General features: G+C 41.0%; 1 protein-coding gene across 1 annotated transcript in view; it reads right to left on the bottom strand.

The window, feature by feature from the left end:
• Positions 1-8123: 8123 nt before the first annotated feature.
• The window catches only part of trpc5a (transient receptor potential cation channel, subfamily C, member 5a), a 159919-nt gene continuing 144157 nt past the window's right edge, over positions 8124-23885 (bottom strand). Inside the window, exons 17-19 of the mRNA XM_055007928.1 lie at positions 18098-18139; positions 15679-15768; positions 8124-9134 (exon numbers count right to left, since the gene is read on the bottom strand). Of these exons, the coding sequence (XP_054863903.1) occupies positions 8124-9134; positions 15679-15768; positions 18098-18139 (1143 nt within the window). The remainder of the gene's footprint in view (positions 9135-15678; positions 15769-18097; positions 18140-23885) is intronic.

The raw sequence follows: 23885 nt of genomic DNA on the forward strand, positions 1-23885 counted from the left end.
CCCCCTTCAGGAAGAAGACTCCCTCTGCATCTGTGATTGATGTGCAGAGAAATATGTGGTATTTATCGGTTATTCTGAGGAAAATTCTGTTATTTCAAAACCAAATCTGATGCTTTGTTTCGTCTCTTCAGTGGAAGTTTGATAACTATTCCACCAAGTACAATCGCTGTACTTCTGTCCTTCTGTCTGTCTGTCAGCAACATTCCTCTAAAACAGACCAACGGATTTGGATGAAATTTCCAGGGAAGGTCAGAAATGACAAGGACCAAGTGATTAGATTTTGGCAGTGATGCAGCTTATAGTCTGGATCCATGGATTAGTTAAAGGGGTTAAAATAAAACTTTTAAGGGAAACTTTTAAGGAATTATTGGAATTTTCTTCCTGAAGGTTTTGCAAATTTTCAGAAATTTGGGGATTTTTTTTGCTGATTTTTTTCAGACAAGGAAACAATATTTTTTGGTGCCTGTAAATGAGGACAACAGGAGGGTTAAATGGTTCCATAATTTCTGATCATCAATAACTAATAAATAAATGCTGCATTTCTGACATATGGGGGAATGAGCAGCCTTGGAGGAGGACTGCCTTTCTGTTTTTCTATATATTTCTGTATATATATGAAGCTATGAGGCTAAAAAAATGCAGCTCATTTTCCATTGAATGACCTAACCGGTGGCTTTAATTTGTGCAGATGATTGGTTCTGAATAAGAATCTTGTAAAATGGGGCTTAAATATGCGTGTGGTGTTAACTGAGGCCAGCCGTGTTGTTGAAGCGTTGTGATTTCCATTAACTGGAGCTAACGGCCTGACGAGGCTTTCAGTCACTCATGAATATGCAAAGTCTGAAACCAGTTTGACAGCAGAGGGAGAGCTCCCAGTGCAGGAGGAAGGACCAGGATCTATATCTGGCTTCAGGAACAGAAGAACATCTCCCCGTCTCCTACAAGTCGCTGCTCTTGTTCTGTCAGAGGAATCAGTCAGTCAGGAACCAGAAACACCGACTGGATGTCAATTAAACCTCAGAGAGTCTAAAAATAACCTGAGCTGCAGTGCCGAGCAGACGAAACCAGAGCTTTAGAGAGCTGAGCTGAGCGTCTTCAGAGGAACCAGCAGGTGTCTGATCAGACATGAAGGAGTTCAGGTTCTGGAGGTGATGGAAGAAGCTGCTGTGGTCAGAAGACAACCTCTCAGTCTGTCACCTCCCATGGTTTATATTCACGTTTCACTGCAGTTTAAACCCAAACGCTTCATCAGCCTCTGATAAATCTTCACTAAATCTGCTTTTCAGGTGAGTTTTTTCAGAAACATTAAGTATTTGCACGTGTTTTTCAAAGCTAGCAGCTTTTACTATGCTGCTTTTCAATGAATAATCTGTTTTAAAGATCGTTAAGAAGAATCACTTTATAATCCATAAACTTTGGACAATCTTTGCTGGAAACATCACAAAACTGCAGTAGTAGGAGATCTTAATCTTAGAGGTTTAAAATTAATATTTTAATCCCGAACAGATGCTGATGCTTAAAAAAATTTAATTTATCACCTCAAATCACCACAAATATTGCTGATTTCTCCATGACTTGTTTTGTTCTAAACAGGCGTTTCAGTGTCTGTAGCTTTAAATGCTGCTGGTGGCCCCGCCCCTTTCAGGAAGAAGACTCTCTCTGCATCTGTGATTGATGGGCAGACAAATATATGGTATGTAGATATTATTTCTTTAAAACATTACAGAAGAAGAGGATGCAACCAGTTAAAGTTTAAATGATGGAAAACTTAAAAATATTGTATTTATCTTTTAATTTGCTGAAAATTCTGTTTTTGGAAGCAGATCTGATGCTTTCTGCTGCTATGTTTAAATGTATTGTCTTAAATCACCACGAACACGGTGAATTTCTCCATGACTTGTTTTATATAAAAGACATTTACCCTTGTTTGTCTGCTGCTGTAGTTTTACAGGTCTGTAGCTTTAAATGAGCTGCTGCTGGCTCCACCCTCTTCAGGAAGGAGATGCTCTCTGCATCTGTGATTGACAGTGCAGAGAACAAAAGTGTGAAACCAGGACTTTCTATTAATTAATCACAGCAACTGCAACTGATGCTACAATCACAGAAATAACAGCTGAAAAGCTTGATCAGTTGCTGCTGAATCTTTCAGTTTTCTGCTGTCAAATACAGAAACAAACACATTTTGACAAGCTGGAGGAGCAAAAAGATATTTACACTTGTTTCTCTGCTGCTAATATGTTGTGTTTAATGAGGTTTAACATCCAAACTGTGTTTTCATGGAGCTGATTTTATTATCATGAATAAAATCAGTTCAGTCAGAAGGAAAAGAGCAGCGAGGAGCTTCAGTCTCAGCAGATTCTGACCGACAAGAGGAAGAATCTCTGTAGAATCTCTAACTTCTGCTGGATTTACACAGGAAACATCACAAAATGACACTAATGAGACACAAAACGACAAAAACGAGATGCAAAATGACAAAAAAATCTCTGTAGAATCTCTAACTTCTGCTGATTTTCCACAAACAGGAAACATCAGAACCCTGTCCTCGTCGTTGGAGATCTTCATGGCGTGAAGGTTTCCAGTAAATATTTGAAAACTGAACAGATGTTAATGATTATAAATGTTGAAAATCTGTCATTTCTCAGCCAAAAGATGACACATTTTAAGAATCCAGGTTGGTTTGATGACATGTTTCAGAAAACCAAAGGAAGTCCAACAACGCAGTGAGGACAGAAGAACTTTTTTTTCTAAGGATGCCTTTATTAAAGAGCCAACAGCGTGCGCTAGCCGTCCAATCTAGAAAAATAACACAGTCATACATTCATCCATGTGGAAATCCATAAAACTCAGAAAAACAAGGACGGGTTTCATTTTAAAGCTCAAAAATCCCTTTAGAAGGTGAGAGGGGAACCTGAAGGAGGCTTTCTACTGTAAATGTTATGTCTGGACGAGTTCCACCGTGTGATGAGAGGAAACGGAAAATATCACAGCCTTTTAACACTCCTTAGCAACAGCATGACGACGATGATGTGGAACGATTGATTATTGATTGGTAGGAAACAAGGGAAACCAGCTGGTGGAGCTTTAAAATTCACTTTTTATGAGAAACCAACCATTAGTTTCAGAGGTTTGAGGTCTTCTATGGTTCCTGCTCCTGGATGTGTTCTGACTCCAGCAGCATGAAGCTAGATGACGTTGTGTTAAAGGCTGTTTGTGAGTCTGGTTTCTAAGAACTGGATCCATCGCTGGTCCAGAACATGAAGCAAATTGGAAAAAAAATGCAATAATAATTCTGTTACTGCTAAAACAAGACGGTAAAAACAGCCTCACTGAGGGGAAAAACCACCGAGGAGACTAAACATGAAGACCACTAAATGGTGTATGGAGAACAGATCATACACTGGAAAAAATGCTCCTCTCAAAACAAGAAAAAAAAATTATTTCAAGAAACTTTTACCTTGAAATAAATGAAAAAATCTGCCAATAGAACAAGTGAAAAATGGTTTGGTAAGATTTCTAGAAATAAGATATGATATTTAGAATATTGAGATCTTAAAATTAGCAGGGAAAACTTATTTTAAGCTCTATTTTACCAGGATTGTCAAGCTGAGAGTGTCTTAAAATGAGCCAGATATGCTAAAAAAAAAAATACTAGTTTTTCAGTCAAAAATAGATTTTTGCTTTCATGTAACCTCCAAATTTGAGATGTATTAACCCTCCTGTTGTCTTCATTTATGGGCACCAAAAAATATTGTTTCCACCTTTAAATTGTAGGAGCTTCAGGAGAAACCAGCCGGACTTCTCTGGAAGATGTTTCTTGAAAGGTCTTCCAGAGAAGTCCGGCTGGTTTCTCCTGAAGCTCCTACGATCACCAGGACCTGGAAGAGTTTGTTGAGGTTTCAATGTTTATTGTTCAGTTCCAGATTTACCTAATGTCAGTGAACGTGCCATGTTTAGTTAGCTCACCTCTGATTGGCTGAGAGTCAGCAGTAGAGAGAGCTGGGAACGGCGGCTAATTCTGGAGCTAAGTTATGGGGTTTTTCTAGTTATTCTGGCGTTGGCTACGGTCCACAGTAACCTGTGTGAAGGTTCAATAAACCAGCAGAGAACCAGATAAAGTCTCACTCATTCATCACTGAGGGTCGCTACAAGCTTGGGAGCCATAATGAAGGGCAACAAGTTAGTGAATGTAGCACAATCCAAGGTGGCGTCCAACTGGAGAATGGAAACAAAGCCATCTGATAGCGCCGTGACGACGTATTCATCCACTCTGCTGACGTAATGATGAAACACCGTAGGTCGAGGACGTCGTAAACCGAGGACTTCCTGTATTTCAAAAATGAGCATAAAGACGAGTTATGGAACAGAGTCAGTGTGACAGATGATGAAATGCTACAAAATAAATGCAGAAGAGGCAGGATGCTGCCTGCAGGAGGTCAGTGGAAAGATGATTTCTAACTTCTCTCCTGTGGATCGAACCTTTTGTGTTTAATGTACAACAAAATCTGGCTTTTTTAAGTTCCTGCACCAGAACTTGTGGCTCTTTAACATCATTTCTGTTTTCTTTCTGACCAGATCCAGCTCTAGATCTAGATGTAGAGCTTGATCTGTGAATCTGTTTCTTCTCTTGCTGGATGGAGGTGGAATGACATGAGACTGACGTGTTGTCGTCATTTAGTGTCGCTGTGACGCCCAGCAGCGTTCTGGACGCTCTGATCGCAGGATGCTGAGCGGCTGATAGGATCTCCATGGTAACGCCATGACATTTCAGGACGTTGATTCACGGAGGAGCTTTTTGATGCCAAGACGGCTGGACAAAACCAGACACGAGATGGAAAAGAGACAAAAAGGCCAAAACGAATTCATCCAGGAGCCTCTCATCACACGGCCGGGGTCTGCAGGGAACAATGGTTTTCATCAAGCATGCATAAGTTCTCTACTTTCACCGCTGATATATTAACCAGAGGAGAATTCAACAGCCTCTGCTCATGCCAACCTGCTAGTCTCTGAAGAAAAAAGAATCATATCAGGATTAACTCTGGAGAAATTTCCCTTTAAAATAGATTCCCCAGATAGAAAGAAAGAAAGAAAGAAAGAAAGGCAAAGCTTTGTCCATCTGACCTCCACGTGTTCACCTACATCTACCAACAATGTCCTCCTCATCCAACCATCATCCATCCAACCATCATCCATCCATCCATCCATCCACCCATCCTTCATCCATCCATCCATCCTTCATCCATCCATCCATCGATCATCCATCCATCCATCGATCATCCATCCATCCATCCATCTATCATCCATCCATCCTTCATCCATCCATCCTTCATCCATCCATCATCCATTCTTCCATCATGCATCCATCCATCCTTCATCCATCCATCCATCTATCCATCATCCATCCATCCATCATCCATCTATCCATCTATCCATCATCCATCCATCCATCCTTCATCCATCCATCCTTCATCCATCCATCTATCCATCCATCCTTCACCCATCCTTCATCCATCCATCCTTCCTTCCTTCATCCATCCATCCATCCATCCATCCATCCTCCTCACATTAAACATCACCATAAATCTTATTCTCCAGGTTAAAGTGTACTTATTAAGGAAGAGCTGAACGAGAAGCCAGGATACCCCAGGCAACTCAAATAGAAGCAAACACAGTCTTTAGAAACCAGAATAGTCCTCATTATTATTATTATTCCAAGTCTCTTATTATTGTTATTATTATTATTATTATTATTACTAGTATAACTGTGAGTAGGATAAAATAATGTTCCTTGGCCCTTGTTGCTGCAGAGAGAGAGGGAGCAGAGCAGTTAAATCCATCATCAGATTCTTATTCCATTTACCAGTTAAAGTTCATTTCCGCTCATCTGAAGGTAAAAAGGGTAGTCCCCCTCACATCCCAGGGGTCTGAATGAAGGATTTAATTCCATTTTTATTCTGTTAAAGTTTGCTTAAAGGGAAAGACGTGCATTGAAGCCAAACTGGGACGGTGCTTCCTTTCTGGGAAAAGTTGCTTTGGCTCCGTGTGATTCCAGAATAATCATGCGATGTGTTTGAATCTCCCAGAGAACAGAAGAAAAATTTGTACTCTCCTTTTTTTAGAACGCCTTCCTGCATGGAAACAGCAGATGTTAATGAAGACCGGGAATATGAAAAACACTGTGGTTATAAAAAGAAAATGACCTTTACTGTGGTATGAACCGCTGAATCTCTCATTTTTACTGTAGAAAAAAGTTCATGTAATTTACAATCTTTCTTGGATGATTTTGGTGAAAAGAGGGAAAAGTTTGACAAATGGCTCGGAAAGACTCCCCAAAGACCCATTTATACAGGATTTATTAAAATGATTTAAATATTCCTGCCTCCGGTCAGTGAGTTTTATTAAACGTAACTTTTCACCCAAACTAAATGTTTTTCAGCAACCTTCATCTGGAATTTAAATCCTTTCCAGAGTTGAAGATGAATTTAGTTTTTTCCACCTGATAAGATCTTTCCTTTTCCTGCATTTCACCAGATCAGAATAAGACTTAAAAAAACTCATTTTCAGGTAAGTTATGTAACTTTTCCCATCATTTCTAAGCACATTTATGGACATTGGATGTGTTTATTTGCTGTTTCTACATGAAATCTTGTCTGAGGCAATGAGATAAATGACCAGGACCCAAAGGGATTATTTAATCTCACACATCCCCCTGGACTGTTAATCCCTTTCTAATGGGATTTAAAGTGAGCTAGGTGGCTAGCTACCTTTTACACTAGCAGGTTAGCTCGTGAGCTCTTTAGTAAATAAATCTATTGCAATTACAGCTCTTTATCCATTAACTCCTATAGGAGTCTGTCTTGTAGGTCCAAAATACCCCCAAAAATGGCTGCCTATAAGGACTCATTAGCATGTTAGCTAGGTAGCTTGCTGACTTCTACACTAGCAGGTTCTTACACATGCCTGTAAGAACTCAGTAGCACGTTAGCTAGGTCGCAAATTTGTACCTGGCATTGGTATTGAACTGACCAGAGTGGACACTAATGGGTATAGTAGAAGTAGAGGTTTTTTAAACGTTATTTTGGGGCAAAGTTACTTCACTTTTTACGCAGGAGTCTGGCGTTGTTTACCCAGAATACCTTGCTGGGGATGGTACCAAGACGGCTGCCAAGTAGCGAGACTCGGTAGCAGGTTAGCTTAAAATTTCAAGCAGTTTTAATGAAATTTGAGGGGTGATTCTACACATGTAGTTTTTGTGTCATGGTAGCCTTCTGATTTACAGTTAAAGCTGTTTTTCTACTCATTCAGGTCTTGTCAGTCGAAAATACCTGCCTTGGGGTGCCAGCAAGATGGCTGCCAATTGGCTAGACACGCCCATAAGAACTCATTAGCATGCTAGCTAGGGAGCTAACTTGTACCTGGCACTGATTTTGAACTGACAGGTATGGACATTCATGGATATAGTAGAAGTAGAATGCTTTTTAACCCTTATTTTGTGGCAAAGCCACCAAGCTTTTTAAACATTTTTGTATTTTGATTTGACTACTGAGTCTAAACAAGTAGTTTTTATATCCTGCTGACCTTTGAAAATGCTGTTAGGTCTTTCTCTGTTCATTCAGTTAGGAGTCTGGTGTTGTTAGCCCAAATAAAGCGCCTAGCGATGGTACCGAGATGGCAAGACTTGCCGATAAGGAGCAGGTTAGCTAGGGTAAGTGCCGATTTGATATCCCATTGTGGTTATGGTTCTCTCCCCGTTTATTTAGATAGGAAATTGTTTTGTTAGCCCAAAATAAGTGATGCAGTGGTAAGATGTAGCATGTTAGCTTGGTTGCTAACTTGTACCCAATGCTGGCTTTTAACTGACAGGAATGGACAGTGGTGGCTATGGATTGTAATTCCCAAACTGTCTCCATGAACATCTGCCATTTCAGGATCCCTTCTGTCCACAACAAACCGATCCTCAGAACCTGCTCCGTTCTCGGAAATGTTACGTACTAGAATTCCAGGATCCCGAGAATGGATCCCGCTGGAGTCCCGCCCCTCTCTCCCCGCCTCTCTCCATCTCTGTGTGAATTCAGCCATTTGGAAAACAAAGAAAGAAAAGCAGTTTGTCTGCCAGCTGTCTCCTATAGCTGTGTGGTGACAGAGTCCTCTATGACCTCACAGCTGTCCTCTATGACATCATCACAGGGTCCCACCCACCCGCCCATCATCATCACCCCGCTTCCTCCTCCGTCCACGCCGCCCTCGTCTGCTCCTTCCACGCCTCCGCCCTGGAAAACGTCCTCGCTGGAGTCCAGGAGGCGTGCGCTGGACTCGGACATGTTGGAAGCACAGTGCAGGGATTGGCAGGGGCACGGCGGTGGCAGCGCCAGCAGCGAGTCCCGCCCGTTCGTCCTCGAGAACGACGGGTTGGTGATGTCGACGGAGCGGCCCACCTCGTTGAGGTGAGTCTCGCTCCTGGTCACGTCGCTGAGTCCGAAGTCGGAGTGGCTGTGGCTGCCCAGGGGGCGGAGCAACCCATCGGAGATGGTGTAGGAGGGCGGGGACTGCAGCGGCATGGGCGGGGCTTTGCGTTTGGAGCGGGAGAACAGGTAGGACAGGCGTTTGAAGGAGTCTGTCTTGGCCCCCGGAGCCGAGAGGCGCTGCAGGCGGCTCCGGGTGCGAGCCAGTGACGAGGACAGCGAGGAGGAGAAGGACGAGGATGGTGAGGGGAGGACGGCGGTGGAGGATGGAGAGATGACGGTCGTCTTCAGCCCATTGCTCTTTGGTTTCCCCTCCTCGTCCTCCTCCTCCTCCCCCCATCCGATGCCCTCCTCCAGCTCGCCCTCCTCGCCGTCGCCCCCTCGTTCTAACCGGGTCATCCCAGAGATGGAGCGCACCAGCGCCGACACACCCAGCGTTGGCGTCGGCCCCGTGTCGTCCTCCGTCGGGGTCATGAAGGTCACGCTCTTTGATTTTGGGATGCCGACTCCGCCTCCGCTGCCGTCGCCCGATTCGCTGTCGTCCTCGGAGGCCGCGGCACCGTCGTCTTTAGCCGTCTCACTGGACGAGGAGTAGTGTCGTCGGGGAGGACGCCGGTTGCCAAGGAGATCCAGGACCTCGTAGCGGAAACTGGAGATGTCCTGCTTCAGCTCCTGGAGAAAAACAGAGAAACGCTGTCAGATTAATGTTGGGTCATTGAATTAAAAATCAGTCAGATATTCTTCTCTGACCTCCTCAGAACCAGATGATTCTTCTTCTACAGAAATTTTATTTAATGAAGCAAAGTTCTACCTTAAAACTGTGAATATTTTCAGATCAACAGACCCTTAGAGGACATAGAGGTGGGTCCAGATTTATCACTTTTTTATTTCTGAGAGAGCATTGTGCAGGTTTAGCTACCAACGGGGCACCATGACAAAGACTTCTGTGGTGGTTAATGGTTTCAGACTAGAGCTCAAGGACAGCATTGATGCATTCAAGTTAGCTGTGGTCATGACGATGACATGTCCATGGCTTAAAATAGCATTTGGAATATTGTCAGCTGTATTTAATTCCTGCTATCGATTAATCAATGGATGATTGATAATCCTGCAGAACATTGATTAAGAGAATTGTTTAAAATTTGCATCCCAAACGGTGGCAGCAGCTGTTTCCAGTTCAGTTCCTCCAGAGAACCACCATCTACTGAAGGGTTGGACTGATCCAGAGGTTCTGACTAACAACTGACTCACAAAGTTCTGGGCATTAAGGGTTCCCTTTATCCTAACTGGGTCATTCCATGAACCTCATCTGATCCAGCATCGTCTTCTAGACATGATTCACTCTGTGGTAATATATTTATTTGATAACAGAGCTGGTCTGAGAGTCTTTAGATTCTCCTGTGATGGTGTTCAGTTCTGGTTTCCATCCTCAGACTGTGAACAACAGTGATGATGTGTAATCTCAGTATCAACACTCATCTTTTCTATGGAGCAGAAACTACGCTGCAGGAATTATCTGGGTTCCTTCAGTAAGTAGAAGCTTGAATTTTAGATTTTACGAGTGATAAAACAAAAAACATCTGGATGCAGCAGGAATCCTGTACAGGTTCAGTTGGTTTTATATGGAATAACCTGGTTTTATTCAGTTAAAACAAACCCTGGAGCAGGTGTGTGATATTCACGGAAAAACGTGGAGGAAGAACCAGAGCGAGAGGAGAAAAGGGTGAGGAGGGCAAGAAGAGGGTGAGGAGGGCAAGAAGAGGGTGAGGAGGGTAAGATGTTGAGGAGGGCAAGATGTTGAGGAGGGCAAGAAGAGGGCGAGGAGGATGAGGAGGGCAAGAAGAGGGTGAGGAGGGTATGAAGAGGGTGAGGAGGGTCAGAAGAGGGTGAGGAGGGTAAGAAGAGGGTGAGGAGGGTAAGTGGGAGAAGCATCCATTTGTAGAGGCAGAAGGTGAGGAGGAGGTGGTCGAGGTCGAAATAAACGAGAGGAAAAGCATGAATGGTGGAGAGAGAGTAATACAGGAGCAACAAGAGAGAAAAACAGGATTATTTCACTCATTTAAGTCAATTTAGTGGCAACAAAACTCCTTTAATTTAAAATACAGCCCATATTCAACCATTTTACCCACTGATGGTGTCGGAGTACTGGTTCAATTCTTCTTCATTTTTAATAAGAATTAATATTTGGAATGTAATCTATTCTGAAGAGTATTTCTGGGATGTTTTTTTTTGCACACATTTATGGTAATTTATAATCTATTTTAAAGTGACTGATGAAAAACATGTATATAAGGAAAAGGATTTCTTTTTTTCTCTATTTCCCCGACCATGTTCATCGACATAAATTCACCATATTTCCTAACATAATAAACCATCACTGTTCTGTTTCCTACACAGAGCTGCAGGAACATCCACCAACTACTATTTGGTTCAATCTGACTTAATGTCAATGGTAAAAATGGCTTTCTGGGGCTTTTTCAATGGTGAAAATAGAAAAATCCAGCCAAAAGTCCATTAACTACCACAGTAGTCTTTGTCATCGTGCCCCATTGATAGATAAACCCCCACATTGCTCTCTGACAATAAAAAAAAGTCTGAAATTTGGACCCACTTATGTACTTGAAGGGTCTGTATGTCTGAATATATTCATAGTTTGAAGGTAAACTTTCCTTTATTAACCATCACTGTTCTGTTTCCCACACAGAGATGCAGGAACATCCACCAGCTACATTTGGTTCAATCTGACATAATGTCGATGGTTTCTGGGTCTTTTTAGTGGGGAAAGCAAAGAAAATTCTGCCAAAATATTTGACTGAACTCAGTTTTGGGTCCCATATACCAAATAAACTCTGGGTAAAATCTGAGCTGATGGCGCAATAGCACGACCCAAACGTCCCAGTTGGTGTGAATCTGGATCACAAGTCCTAAAAAGACAAACTCCACCCTTTTACACCCTCTCTCTGTTTGACCCTGGAGGCTACATTTATTACGACGCGTGAGTGAGTTGCATTAAAGGAATAAAAACAGACGATATCTCTGCTTCTATGGTGTCAAGACAAATTCTGATGTTGGATCCTTAAAATGGACTCAGATCCTGTACCTGGTATTTCTAAAAACCAAACACTCTTCTGGTTTGTTTTAATCTCTAATGTTTTTAGAGTACACCTGACATCAGGGCTGTTTTCTCAGACTTTAAACCACCCAGAGACATTCTACTACATGACTAAGGAGCTTTTTTTCTTTTATGTGGAAATTTGTGGATTTTCTCTTTAGAAAAAGGATATTGATGAAGGAGTGATTGTTTTGTGGGAATGACAGGATGAACTTGAGCCAGTCTTTCAGTACGTCAGCTTGTTTTTAGGAGCATCTGGGGACATCAGCGCTGCTCTTTTATTTGCATTCTGATCACATGCAGCTCAGTTTAGCCGGCAGCTTTCACAGGACATTTGCATAAATATCTGCTCAGAAATCCACTGTTTCCCTCCCTGCTGCTGAAACACACACAGCTGTCAGATAGAAACCAAGAACCGGGCAGGTTTGGTTCTCCATGCGGATCTGAACGTCGTCCACGTGATTCCACTGCTGGGTGGTTCCTTCAGCTCACGTTAGTGCCACACTTTAAACACACAGCGAGGGGTGCACCTGATGCTGCTCTGAATTAAAACCCAGAGGAAGTTTACACTGCAAAGCCCCGTCTGGAGGTAGAACACTCTGGAGGTAGAACACTCTGGAGGTAGAGCACTCTGGAGGTAGAGCACTGGAGGTAGAACACTCTGGAGGTAGAGCACTGGAGGTAGAACACTCTGGAGCTAGAACACTCTGGAGATAGAGCACTCTGGAGCTAGAACACTCTAGAGGTTGAACACTCTGGAGGTAGAACACTGGAGGTAGAACACTCTGGAGGTAGAGCATTCTAGAGGTAGAACACTCTGGAGGTAGAACACTCTGGAGGTAGAACACTGGAGGTAGAACACTCTGGAGGTAGAACACTCTAGAGGTTGAACACTCTGGAGGTAGAGCATTCTAGAGGTAGAACACTCTGGAGGTAGAACACTCTAGAGGTTGAACACTCTGGAGGTAGAGCATTCTAGAGGTAGAACACTCTGGAGGTAGAACACTCTAGAGGTTGAACACTCTGGAGGTAGAGCATTCTAGAGGTAGAACACTCTGGAGGTAGAACACTCTGGAGCTAGAACACTCTAGAGGTTGAACACTCTGGAGGTAGAACACTCTGGAGGTAGAACACTGGAGGTAGAACACTCTGAGGTAGAGCACTCTGGAGGTAAAACACTCTGAGGTAGAGCACTCTGGAGGTAGAACACTCTGGAGGTAGAACACTGGAGGTAGAACACTCTGGAGGTAGAACACTCTGGAGCTAGAGCACTCTGGAGGTAGAACACTCTGGAGCTAGAACACTGGAGGTAGAACACTCTGGAGATAGAACACTGGAGGTAGAACACTCTGGAGGTAGAACACTCTGAGGTAGAGCACTCTGGAGGTAAAACACTCTGAGGTAGAACACACTGGAAGTAGAACACTCTGGAGGTAGAGCACTCTAGAGGTAGAACACTCTGGAGGTAGAACACTCTGGAGGTTGAACACTCTGGAGGTAGAACACTCTAGAGGTAGAGCACTCTGGAGGTAGAACACTGGAGGTAGAACACTGGAGGTAAAACATTCTGAGGTAGAGCACTCTGGAGGTAGAAAACTGGAGATAGAACACACTGAGGTAGAGCACTCTGGAGGTAAAACACTCTGAGGTAGAGCACTCTGGAGGTAGAACACTCTGGAGGTAGAACACTGGAGGTAGAACACTGGAGGTAAAACATTCTGAGGTAGAGCACTCTGGAGGTAAAACACTCTGAGGTAGAGCACTCTGGAGGTAGAACATTCTGGAGGTAGAACACTGGAGGTAGAACACTCTGGAGGTAGAACACTCTGGAGGTAGAACACTGGAGGTAGAACACTGGAGGTAAAACATTCTGAGGTAGAGCACTCTGGAGGTAAAACACTCTGAGGTAGAGCACTCTGGAGGTAGAACACTCTGGAGGTAGAACACTGGAGGTAGAACACTCTGGAGCTAGAGCACTCTGGAGGTAGAACACTCTGGAGCTAGAACACTGGAGGTAGAACACTCTGAGGTAGAGCACTCTGGAGGTAGAACACTCTGGAGCTAGAACACTGGAGGTAGAACACTGAGGTAGAGCACTCTGGAGGTAGAACACTCTGGAGATAGAGCACTCTGGAGGTAAAACACTGGAGGTAGAACACTCTGGAGATAGAACACTGGAGGTAGAACACTCTGGAGGTAGAACACTCTGAGGTAGAGCACTCTGGAGGTAAAATACTCTGGAGGTAGAACACTCTGGAGGTAGAACACTCTAGAGGTTGAACACTCTGGAGGTAGAGCATTCTAGAGGTAGAACACTCTGGAGGTAGAACACTCTAGAGGTTGAACACTCTGGAGGTAGAGCATTCTAGAGGTAGAACACTCTGGAGGTAGAACACTCTGGAGCTAGAACACTCTAGAGGTTGAACACTCTGGAGGTAGAACACTCTGGAGGTAGAACACTGGAGGTAGAACACTCTGAGGTAGAGCACTCTGGAGGTAAAACACTCTGAGGTAGAGCACTCTGGAGGTAGAACACTCTGGAGGTAGAACACTGGAGGTAGAACACTCTGGAGGTAGAACACTCTGGAGCTAGAGCACTCTGGAGGTAGAACACTCTGGAGCTAGAACACTGGAGGTAGAACACTCTGGAGATAGAACACTGGAGGTAGAACACTCTGGAGGTAGAACACTCTGAGGTAGAGCACTCTGGAGGTAAAACACTCTGAGGTAGAACACACTGGAAGTAGAACACTCTGGAGGTAGAGCACTCTAGAGGTAGAACACTCTGGAGGTAGAACACTCTGGAGGTTGAACACTCTGGAGGTAGAACACTCTAGAGGTAGAGCACTCTGGAGGTAGAACACTGGAGGTAGAACACTGGAGGTAAAACATTCTGAGGTAGAGCACTCTGGAGGTAGAAAACTGGAGATAGAACACACTGAGGTAGAGCACTCTGGAGGTAAAACACTCTGAGGTAGAGCACTCTGGAGGTAGAACACTCTGGAGGTAGAACACTGGAGGTAGAACACTGGAGGTAAAACATTCTGAGGTAGAGCACTCTGGAGGTAGAACACTCTGGAGCTAGAACACTGGAGGTAGAACACTGAGGTAGAGCACTCTGGAGGTAGAACACTCTGGAGATAGAGCACTCTGGAGGTAAAACACTGGAGGTAGAACACTCTGGAGATAGAACACTGGAGGTAGAACACTCTGGAGGTAGAACACTCTGAGGTAGAGCACTCTGGAGGTAAAATACTCTGGAGGTAGAACACTCTGGAGGTAGAACACTCTGGAGGTAGAACAGGTTCTGAATTATTCACGGCTCAGGGGATTTTAGAAAAGCAGAAGAAAGACTCCTGGAGGATCTTCCACTGAGAACTGCTGGTATAGATCAGAGGGGTAGATTTTAAGAACAGCAGCAGGTGGTGGTTATTAAAAACCCAGAAACTGATATTTGTGTTTGGAATTGATGGAACCAGTGGAACAGGACAGATTAACCCCTGGTCCAAGTAGACCCGGGTAGAAACTAGTTCAGGCTGAAGGATCCCCAAAGTTTACCATGTTTAATCCTGACAGCCAGTTTAGAACCTGGGATTGTTTTGGAGTCATTTTGGATCATTTCTGTGTCTTTGGGATCATTTTCAAGTCATTTAGGACAGATTTCATGTCATTCTGGACTCATTTTCCATAATTATGGATAATTTTCAACTCATTTTAGACAAATTTTGAGTCATTTTGGACAATTTTCTTGTCAGTTTCAGCAAGTTTTCTGTTACCTTGGATCTTTTCTCATCATTTTGGATCATTTTTGTATCTTTGGGATAATTTTTGAGTCATTTAGGGTGATTATTAATAAATGATTGTTTCCATGAAAAATAATGATGGAATTTGTAAAGACATGATCATAATGAACATAAAAACATTAGTTTTTTTTACTTTTAATAAGAATGTATGCAGATATATCCCATGGAATTGGGTATAGATTGACCCAGATACACATACAAACATCAGGAAGACGGTTTCTGTCGTCGTTTGAGGAGCGTCGCTTCTTGTCTTTGGGCTCCACGTTGCCATGACAACAGCATCCCATCCCCGGCCACCCACCTTAAAGTTCTCCTCCGTCAGCCCCTCGTCCGTCTTGGCGCTGCGGATCATGGCCGCCACGTATCTCTTCACCAGGTTCCGGATCACCTCCTGTTGGAGACAGTTGCCATGGTTACTGCTTCTGTTTTCTGTTCTCGATACTTTTTTTTATTTCACGTCATTTTTTATTTGGGTTGTTCTTTGTGTCGCCGTCAGTCACTTTAAAGAGGGAGGGACAATTTTTGTCCTGCATGTTTCCATTAAACTGCAGATCTGGTTGGAGTTTGGAGCTGAATGTGGTTCAGAATAAATTTATTCCTACTAGTCAGTCCCTTCTGTCTGAATACACAGACAAACCTCTGAGGTACCTGAAGAAAACTTAAAACCTGTTGATTCTAACAGAAATCCTGTGTGTGAAAAGAGAAATACGTGCTTCATTCCAAATACATTTCAATCCAAAGACATTTTCACTATAAATTAAAGCAGAAAAATCACAGGAGTGAACATAAAAATCAACAACAAAGCAGGAATTTAACACTCTCATTAGATCTTTGAATGCACGTTTTTTCTGGACACTGAGAATCAAAAAGTTAATTTAGCTTGAAAGTGAAAAACTCAAACACAAGTAGAACAGTTGTAACTTTATCTCAGAATCCTGGAAAACTTAAACTATTGGCTTCAAACTGACTCCTATTGTTAAGCTTCAGTTTTCTTAATCTTGGGTAATTTTGTTCAGATTTGACCAATTCTATGTGGAATGACTCTTTTCCATGACATGAACAAAGATATTTTCACTGTAAACTGAAGCAGAAAAAAAAATTTCACCAGAAACAAGGAACGTTCTGTATTTGATGCTGCCTTAAGATCTTGAGATGCAAATTTGAGAAATGATCTTCTTCCTCTAGCCAATGAGGTTCAAAAAGTTAATTTTGCATGAAACTGAAAAAACCTAAATCAAGTCAAACAGTTGTTTAATTTAGTCTTTTCTTAACTTTGGGTAAAATGACTCTTTTCCTTTCAATAAATAAATACTTGTTCACTATAAACAGAAGCAGAAAAAGCACAAAATGCTGCATAAAAAAATCACCAGAAAGCAAGAATGTTCAGTATTTGATGCTCTCATACGACATTTAAATGTAAATTTGAGAAATCAAATTCTTCTTCTGGCTAATGAGGTTACAAAATAAGTTTAGCATGAAACTGAAATATCGGAGTGTGCAGACGAGTCAAAAGTTGTTTCATTTTGATGCATCAAAGTTGGTTAACTCCTGGAAAACTCTGACGAATTATTTAGTTAAGGCATGATCAATAGTTGGGTTTTGTTAGATGATTAAATGAGTTTTCTGGGATGTTTTTTATTGTATTGTTACTTCAGATTTTGTTTTTCTAAGTCCAGGCAGGTCCAGCTAACTTCCTTCATTCAGAAATGATTAGAAAATACACGTCTTAAGCTCGTTTTCACCTTGGACTATTCAAAAACTCACTGCAGGAAGCGGTTTGTTGTGCAGGATTTTAAATTTTATTGCCTCATTAAGTTCTCAGCCAATCAGGTGGCTTGTCCTCATTGATTTACACACCAGAGACACACTAATCCAGCATTTGGTGCTCAGTGGGAGACGACTGAAACCCTGACAATCTGCTACACTACACACACACACACACACACACACACACACACACACACACACACACACACACACACACTGCTATACAACACACACACACACACTCTGCTACACAACACACACACACACACACACACTGCTACACAACACACACACACACACACACACACACACACACTGCTACACAACACACACACACACTCTGCTACACAACACACACACACACACTGCTACACAACACACACACACATACACACACACTCTGCTACACAACACACACTGATACACACCACACACACTGATACACACCACACACACACTGCTACACACCACACACACACTCTGCTACACAACACACACACACACACCGATACACACCACATACACACACTGATACACACCACACACACTCTGCTACACAACACACACACACACTGATACATAACACACACACACTGCTACATAACACACACACACACACACACACACACACTCTGCTACACTACTATTGTTAGTAATTGCATCACTTTAATATCATGTGTAATATACACTAAAAGTTTAAGATAATTGATGGAAAACTGAATTCATATTGTACAAATTTAATGCCATTGATTGGGATAAGATTGGTGAATTTACCATTCTGTCAACATAGCAAATCAAAAGTAGTGTGTTTCTTTAGCTGTTGTTGAGGCCAAATATAGCCTGAAATAAATGGCTTTAGTGTCTTTAACAGTGGACTTGTCTTAAAGTGGAAGCTGTCGGGTAAAGACACAAACACACTTGTAGAAACACAGAGTTAATAAGCAGGTACACACCTGGTAGTGCTGATTCTGGATCAGGCTGTCGGCATGACGCTCCTGCAAAGACAAGAAGAAGAGACCATGTTAAAAACATGAAGTTTCTGCTTTTAACACCATGTCACTTCGTATTTCTGCTTCTTTTTCTTATTCCTCCCCATCCTGTCAAACCTCTGTTTCTCCCTGACCCTGAAAATGATGAGAAAATGTAGAAGATGAGATAAGATTAGCCTTTATTAATCCCACAGGGGGGACATTTGCAGCGTTATGGAAGGTTAAGATAATAAGATAGTAAGGAAATGAAGTACAAAAAACAAAACATACATTAGCACTAGTTATAGAAATAATAATACTGCATGTCAGTGGTGTTGCACAGATTCGTTTATGAATAGAAATACTGACAGAAGTAGTAATATAGCACACATTTCACATAAGTAGAAAAATACCCATGTAGCATATTTAGCAAAAAAAAAAAAAAAAACGCTGAACAAAAACCTGATTTTAAGATTTACAATATTAGTGTTTAGACTAAGACTCTTGGATGGATTTAAACTGATCTGGTGTCAGTTTTTACCAGAACTCAGATGTTTCTCCTCCTAAATGTCATGGTTCTATCTGCTGGACTGATGAAGTTCTGAGGATCAGAAATGATGGAAAAAGTCCATTAACTGCCACAGAAGTCTTTGTCATGGTGCCCCGTTGATCGCTAAACTCCCACAATGCTCTCTGAAAAATAACAAAGTCTGAAATCTGGACGCACCGCTACGTACTTCAAGGGTCTGCAACTCTGAAAACATTCATAGTATGAAGGTAAAACTGCCTCATTAACTAAAGTTACTGCAGATAAAGATGATTCTGAGAAGTTCTGGGGGAAAACTGGTTGATTTTTACTGATATTTCACTCTACTGACTTCTCTTATGGCACCAAACTACAACAAAACAAACCGGATTACATTCACATTATGTTTACAGCCTCCGTACTGGAGAGGAGCTGGGCGATGAACTGGAGTTAATCATTTTTCTCCACTCAGAAGGAATCTAACGTCGTGGAGAGCTCAGTTATTCCCTCATTTCCATCATCCAGAACCACCATCAGCCAGGATGTGAACAACTCTCACCTCATCAAACGATGGATCCAACTGAAGCAAGCGTACTGAGAGCATTCGGGTTATTTTTAGAGCTTCAGCAACAAACTATGAATTATATAATCTGCAGTGTTTAACTCTGGAACTGATGCTGCAGACTGAGACTCAGAGAGGGCAAATAAACAGGATTCATGTGGCGTTCTGGAAGTAAAATGCTTCAAAAGTGACGATAATAATGACAAAATAAAAGAGAAACTGGCAATAGGATTAACGTACAAGACAACAAATGCATTTTAAATCATATGTGAGTCCCAAAAACACACAAAAACACAAAGATGGCTTCAGTTTCCCAAACAGGTAATTATATGCTGGCAGGTAATCAAAATATTAAGCTTCAAACCCTAGAACGGCATATATATAATACAAAGTTACCTGAGTAAATTACAGTTTATGGTCTCTTTGTGGTGATTTTGCATCAGTTTGTGGTCATTTTGCATCTTTCTGTTTCCATGTTGTGTCTTGTTGTGTGGATTTGTGGATCTTTGTGTTCATTTTGCATCTCTTCCTGGCTGTTTTGTGTTTTGTTACAGTCATTTTAAGGTCTCTTTGTGGTTATTTTGCGTTAGTTTGTGGTTGTTTTGCATGTTTTTATAGTATTTGTGTGTCTCATTGTGGTAGTTTTGTGTATCTTTGTGGCTAGTCTGCAGACTATGTATTACACCCACAGTACATACTAAGTACAGATTTCAAATATTAAAGTTGGTTTCCTGCAATAACATTTATTATATAAATTTGCTTGTGAAATGTAAATATTAAGAATAAGACCCATCAACAACAGAACAGAAATTTACCTGAACAACAATCCACATTAATACAAAAAAACTTTATAACTTTAACATTATGGTTAACAACCTATAATATTCCACACTCCAACAAATTATCTGACTAGTTTAAAAATAAAATTAATATCTTACAAAAGCAAATTGGTTGTGAGAAGGTTTGCAACTTGAACAAACAGAAACAGGGCTCATTATGTTCGGTTCTGAAAAAATGTGTTGTGTGTTTTGACACAAACTAATAATATTAAATAATCAACTTTTAATTAAACATTAAATAAAAAACCTGTGATTCTATAAATATCACCATTTTTCTTGTTTTCCGTTACTTTTCACTTACATAAAGGTGCATTAGCTACTTTTCTCACACATCTTGTCACAAGAGGATTTTGTTTACTGTAATTTATGTTTAGTGAGTTCCTGCAACAAGATGCAACACTTTTTGGATGAAAGAGGTTACACAATTAGAGTGAGAACGAGATAAAAGCAGCTTTATAGGAATTATATGAAAATACATCTCAGCCATAAAAATATCCGACAGCTGAGAGACTCATTTGTGTCAAGAGGACTGAAGACTGTTGTGGAGTTTGTTGAATGAGTTTCACTTTCTGACTGTGTTCTCCTAATTTCCTGATCTGTCAGAAACACATCCATCATCACTAATCTTCTTCTGCTCATATTTCATATCACCGCTCCACGTTCTCATTCTATTTCCATCTCACTTCGATATCCAGAGCTGTCTGTCTGCTTCACCTTCATCCTGTTTCAATCATCCTGCTTCTAATTTGTCTTCCTGCTGTCAAAATACTAACACACATACATGTCTACTTTACCAAGATATATATATATGTATATGTATATATATATATATATATATATATATATATATATATATATATATATATATATATATATATATATATATATATATATATATATATATAAAAAAAATTTTTTTTTTTTTTACTACTAACGTCTGTGTAATTGCGTTTATTCCACTAACCTCTGTTTATTGTTTGTTGTACTCTGGCTAAATAATTTCCTCCAGGATGAATAAAGTAGATCTTATCTTAATTTATTTTCTCTTTGCTGTATTTCTATGGTAATTAATTGAGAGGAGTGTGAATTTCTAATTGGACCTTTGTCATTCTACAGTTTCAGACTGTATTTACTCTTCATGACTTAATTCCAAATAGTGTGATATCTAACAAAAAATAGTTTAAAGTGTCAAACAAGCATCAAACTTGGCATGAGTGTTACTTTATATGTCGCTTGTTTAGAGAAAAATACATTAGAATTGTAAAAATGTTGAATAGTGGTGATTTTTCAAGATGCCAGACATAAGCATCATCCTATCGTATTTTTAAGAAAAAATAACTATAATTTTTTATGGTATTAACATTGTTCCATACATTTCTGACCCTTCAGATTTAGATTCTGGCAGCACAGGGCCTCTATAAATCTTCAAAATACACTTCATTTACCCCTTGATATATGCATCTCTTTGTGATTATTTTCTGTCAGTTTGTGTTTATTAGCATCTTTTTGTGGCATTTTTGCTGTTTTTTTGTGTATCTTTGTGTTTATTTTGCATTTTTCTGTGGCCTTTTCGCATGTTTTGTTGTCTTTTTGTGTATCTTGGTGTTTATTTTGCTTATTTCTTTGGTCATTTTACAAGTTTTTGTGGTCATTTTGTGTATCTCCATGTTTACTTTGCATCTTTCTTTGATCATTTTGCATGTTCTTGTGGTCATTTTGTGTATCTCTGTGTTTATTTTGCATCTCTACATCAGGTCTCTGTGCATCGTCGTCCATAAAATCCACCTCTCCCTCGTTTCGGCAGCGTGTCCGTTCTCCCTACCACGGCGGTAAACGCTGGGCTGATCAGATCTCTGCAGTGCTGCTGCTCGGTGAACCTATGTGGGCTGGTCTGCTTATATAACTCCTCGCTGAGGTGAACACGCCAGCTGCACTCCCTCTCCAGATGACTGGGCTGTTAATGTGTTTATCGGGACATGTTTCTCCTTCTGTAGACACACAGCTGATGTCCGTCCACGTGATGCTGCTACTGATTGTGTTTCTCTAAAATGACGGCGGGTTCTTCTAATGTGACGCTGGCTGTGAGCATTCAGAGCTTCTGTTTCCATCAGATTCATGCCAGATTAGCTGCTTAAATGTCTCTCCTCCATTTTGTAGCTCTTCTCTGATGCTTACAGTTAAGTGTGTCCAGTAATTAGCAAACATTAAAGCCAGGCCAAGGCTGCAGAAATTCATAACAGAACACCAATCAGTTATTGTCATTACCAATACATCTGACTATTGTTTGCTGTAATAGTTAACTGGTCAGAAAACAGTGTTGGAAAACACAAACAGGAAATTTACTGTTAGAGAAAACTGGTAAATATATATATATATATATATATATATATATATATATATATATATATATATATATATATATATATATATATATATATATAACGATTCTGCTATCAGTGTTGGTAATTGAATTTTCTGTCAATCAAATAACTGATTAATCAACTAATTGTCAGTTTTAGAGTGCTGTTTAGGTTTTGCATCTCTTTGTCGTCATTTTGTGTCTTGTGATAGTTTTGTACATCTTTGTGTTAATTTTGCATCTCTTCCTGGCTGTTTTGTGTCTTGTCATCATCATTTTGGGTCTCCTTGTGGTTATTTTGCATCTCTTTCTGGTTATTTTGCATCAGTTTGTATTAATTTTCCATATTTCTGTGGTCATTTGGTGTCTTGTTGTTTTGCGCATCTTTGTGTTCATTTTGGATCTCTTTCTGGCTGTTTTCTGTGTCATTATAATCATTTTGGGTATCTTTGTGGTTATTTTGCATCAGTTTGCGGTCATTTTGCGTTAGTTTGTGGTCTTTTTGCATGTTTCTGTGGCCATTTTGTGCATCTTGGTGTTCATTTTGCATTTTCTGGCTGTTTTGTGTCTCGTTACAGTCATTTTGGACCTCTTTGTTGTTAATTTGCTTTAGTTTGTAGTCATTTTGTGTCTTGTGGTAGTTTTGTGTATCTTTGTGTTCATTTTACATCTCTTCTTGGCTGTTTTGTGTCTTGTTACAGTCATTTTGGGTCTCTTTGTGGTTACGTTGCATCTGTTTTTTGTAATTTGCGTATTTTCATGGTAATTTTGTGTCTCACTGTGCTTGTTTTTAGTCTCTTACATTGTCTTGACTGATAAAAAAGCAGCTTTTTCTTTAAATAAATTGCTGCTCTAACCTTGCAGACTTCAACTGTCCACAGAAAGCAGTTATCATGTAAATCCTGAGAATCCTCTGCTGACTTGTGAACATGAACGTGGGCATATGGCCTTTCAGTTTGCGTGACTGTTGGGTGACAGGCGAACGGCCACAAAGGCAGATCAGTTCACGCATCAATAAATCACACTTTTACTTATTCTAGAGTTCTTGAACTTGGAGTTTTTGGTCTGCAGCTGCTGTTTTGTAGCTGGAAGTAGGACAGAAGAGTCGCTGGGCGTCGAACAACTGCAGCGTTCACAGTTTAGACGCCGGCAGCTGCAGCTCACTGTGTCCTCATCAGTTTCAGTCTGTGTTCATGTGCATCTCTTCCTGGATGTTTTGTGTCTCGTTATCCTTATTTTGGGTCTCTTTGTGGTTAATTTGCTTCAGTTTAGTCGAGTGTTTTTACCTGCTGACATGTTTCGACTACGACTACAGTTTTCCTCTGACGTGTCAATGACGCGTTGATGACGTGTGTCATGTGTCGATGACGTGTGTGATGTGTTGATGACGTGTTGATGACCTGTGATGACATGTCGATGATGTGTCGATGACGTGTGATGACGTGCGTGATGACACGTTGACGTGTCAATGACATGTTGGTGACGTG

Source organism: Amphiprion ocellaris, chromosome 23 (assembly GCF_022539595.1).
Source record: "Amphiprion ocellaris isolate individual 3 ecotype Okinawa chromosome 23, ASM2253959v1, whole genome shotgun sequence".
NCBI classification, from domain to species: domain Eukaryota; kingdom Metazoa; phylum Chordata; class Actinopteri; family Pomacentridae; genus Amphiprion; species Amphiprion ocellaris.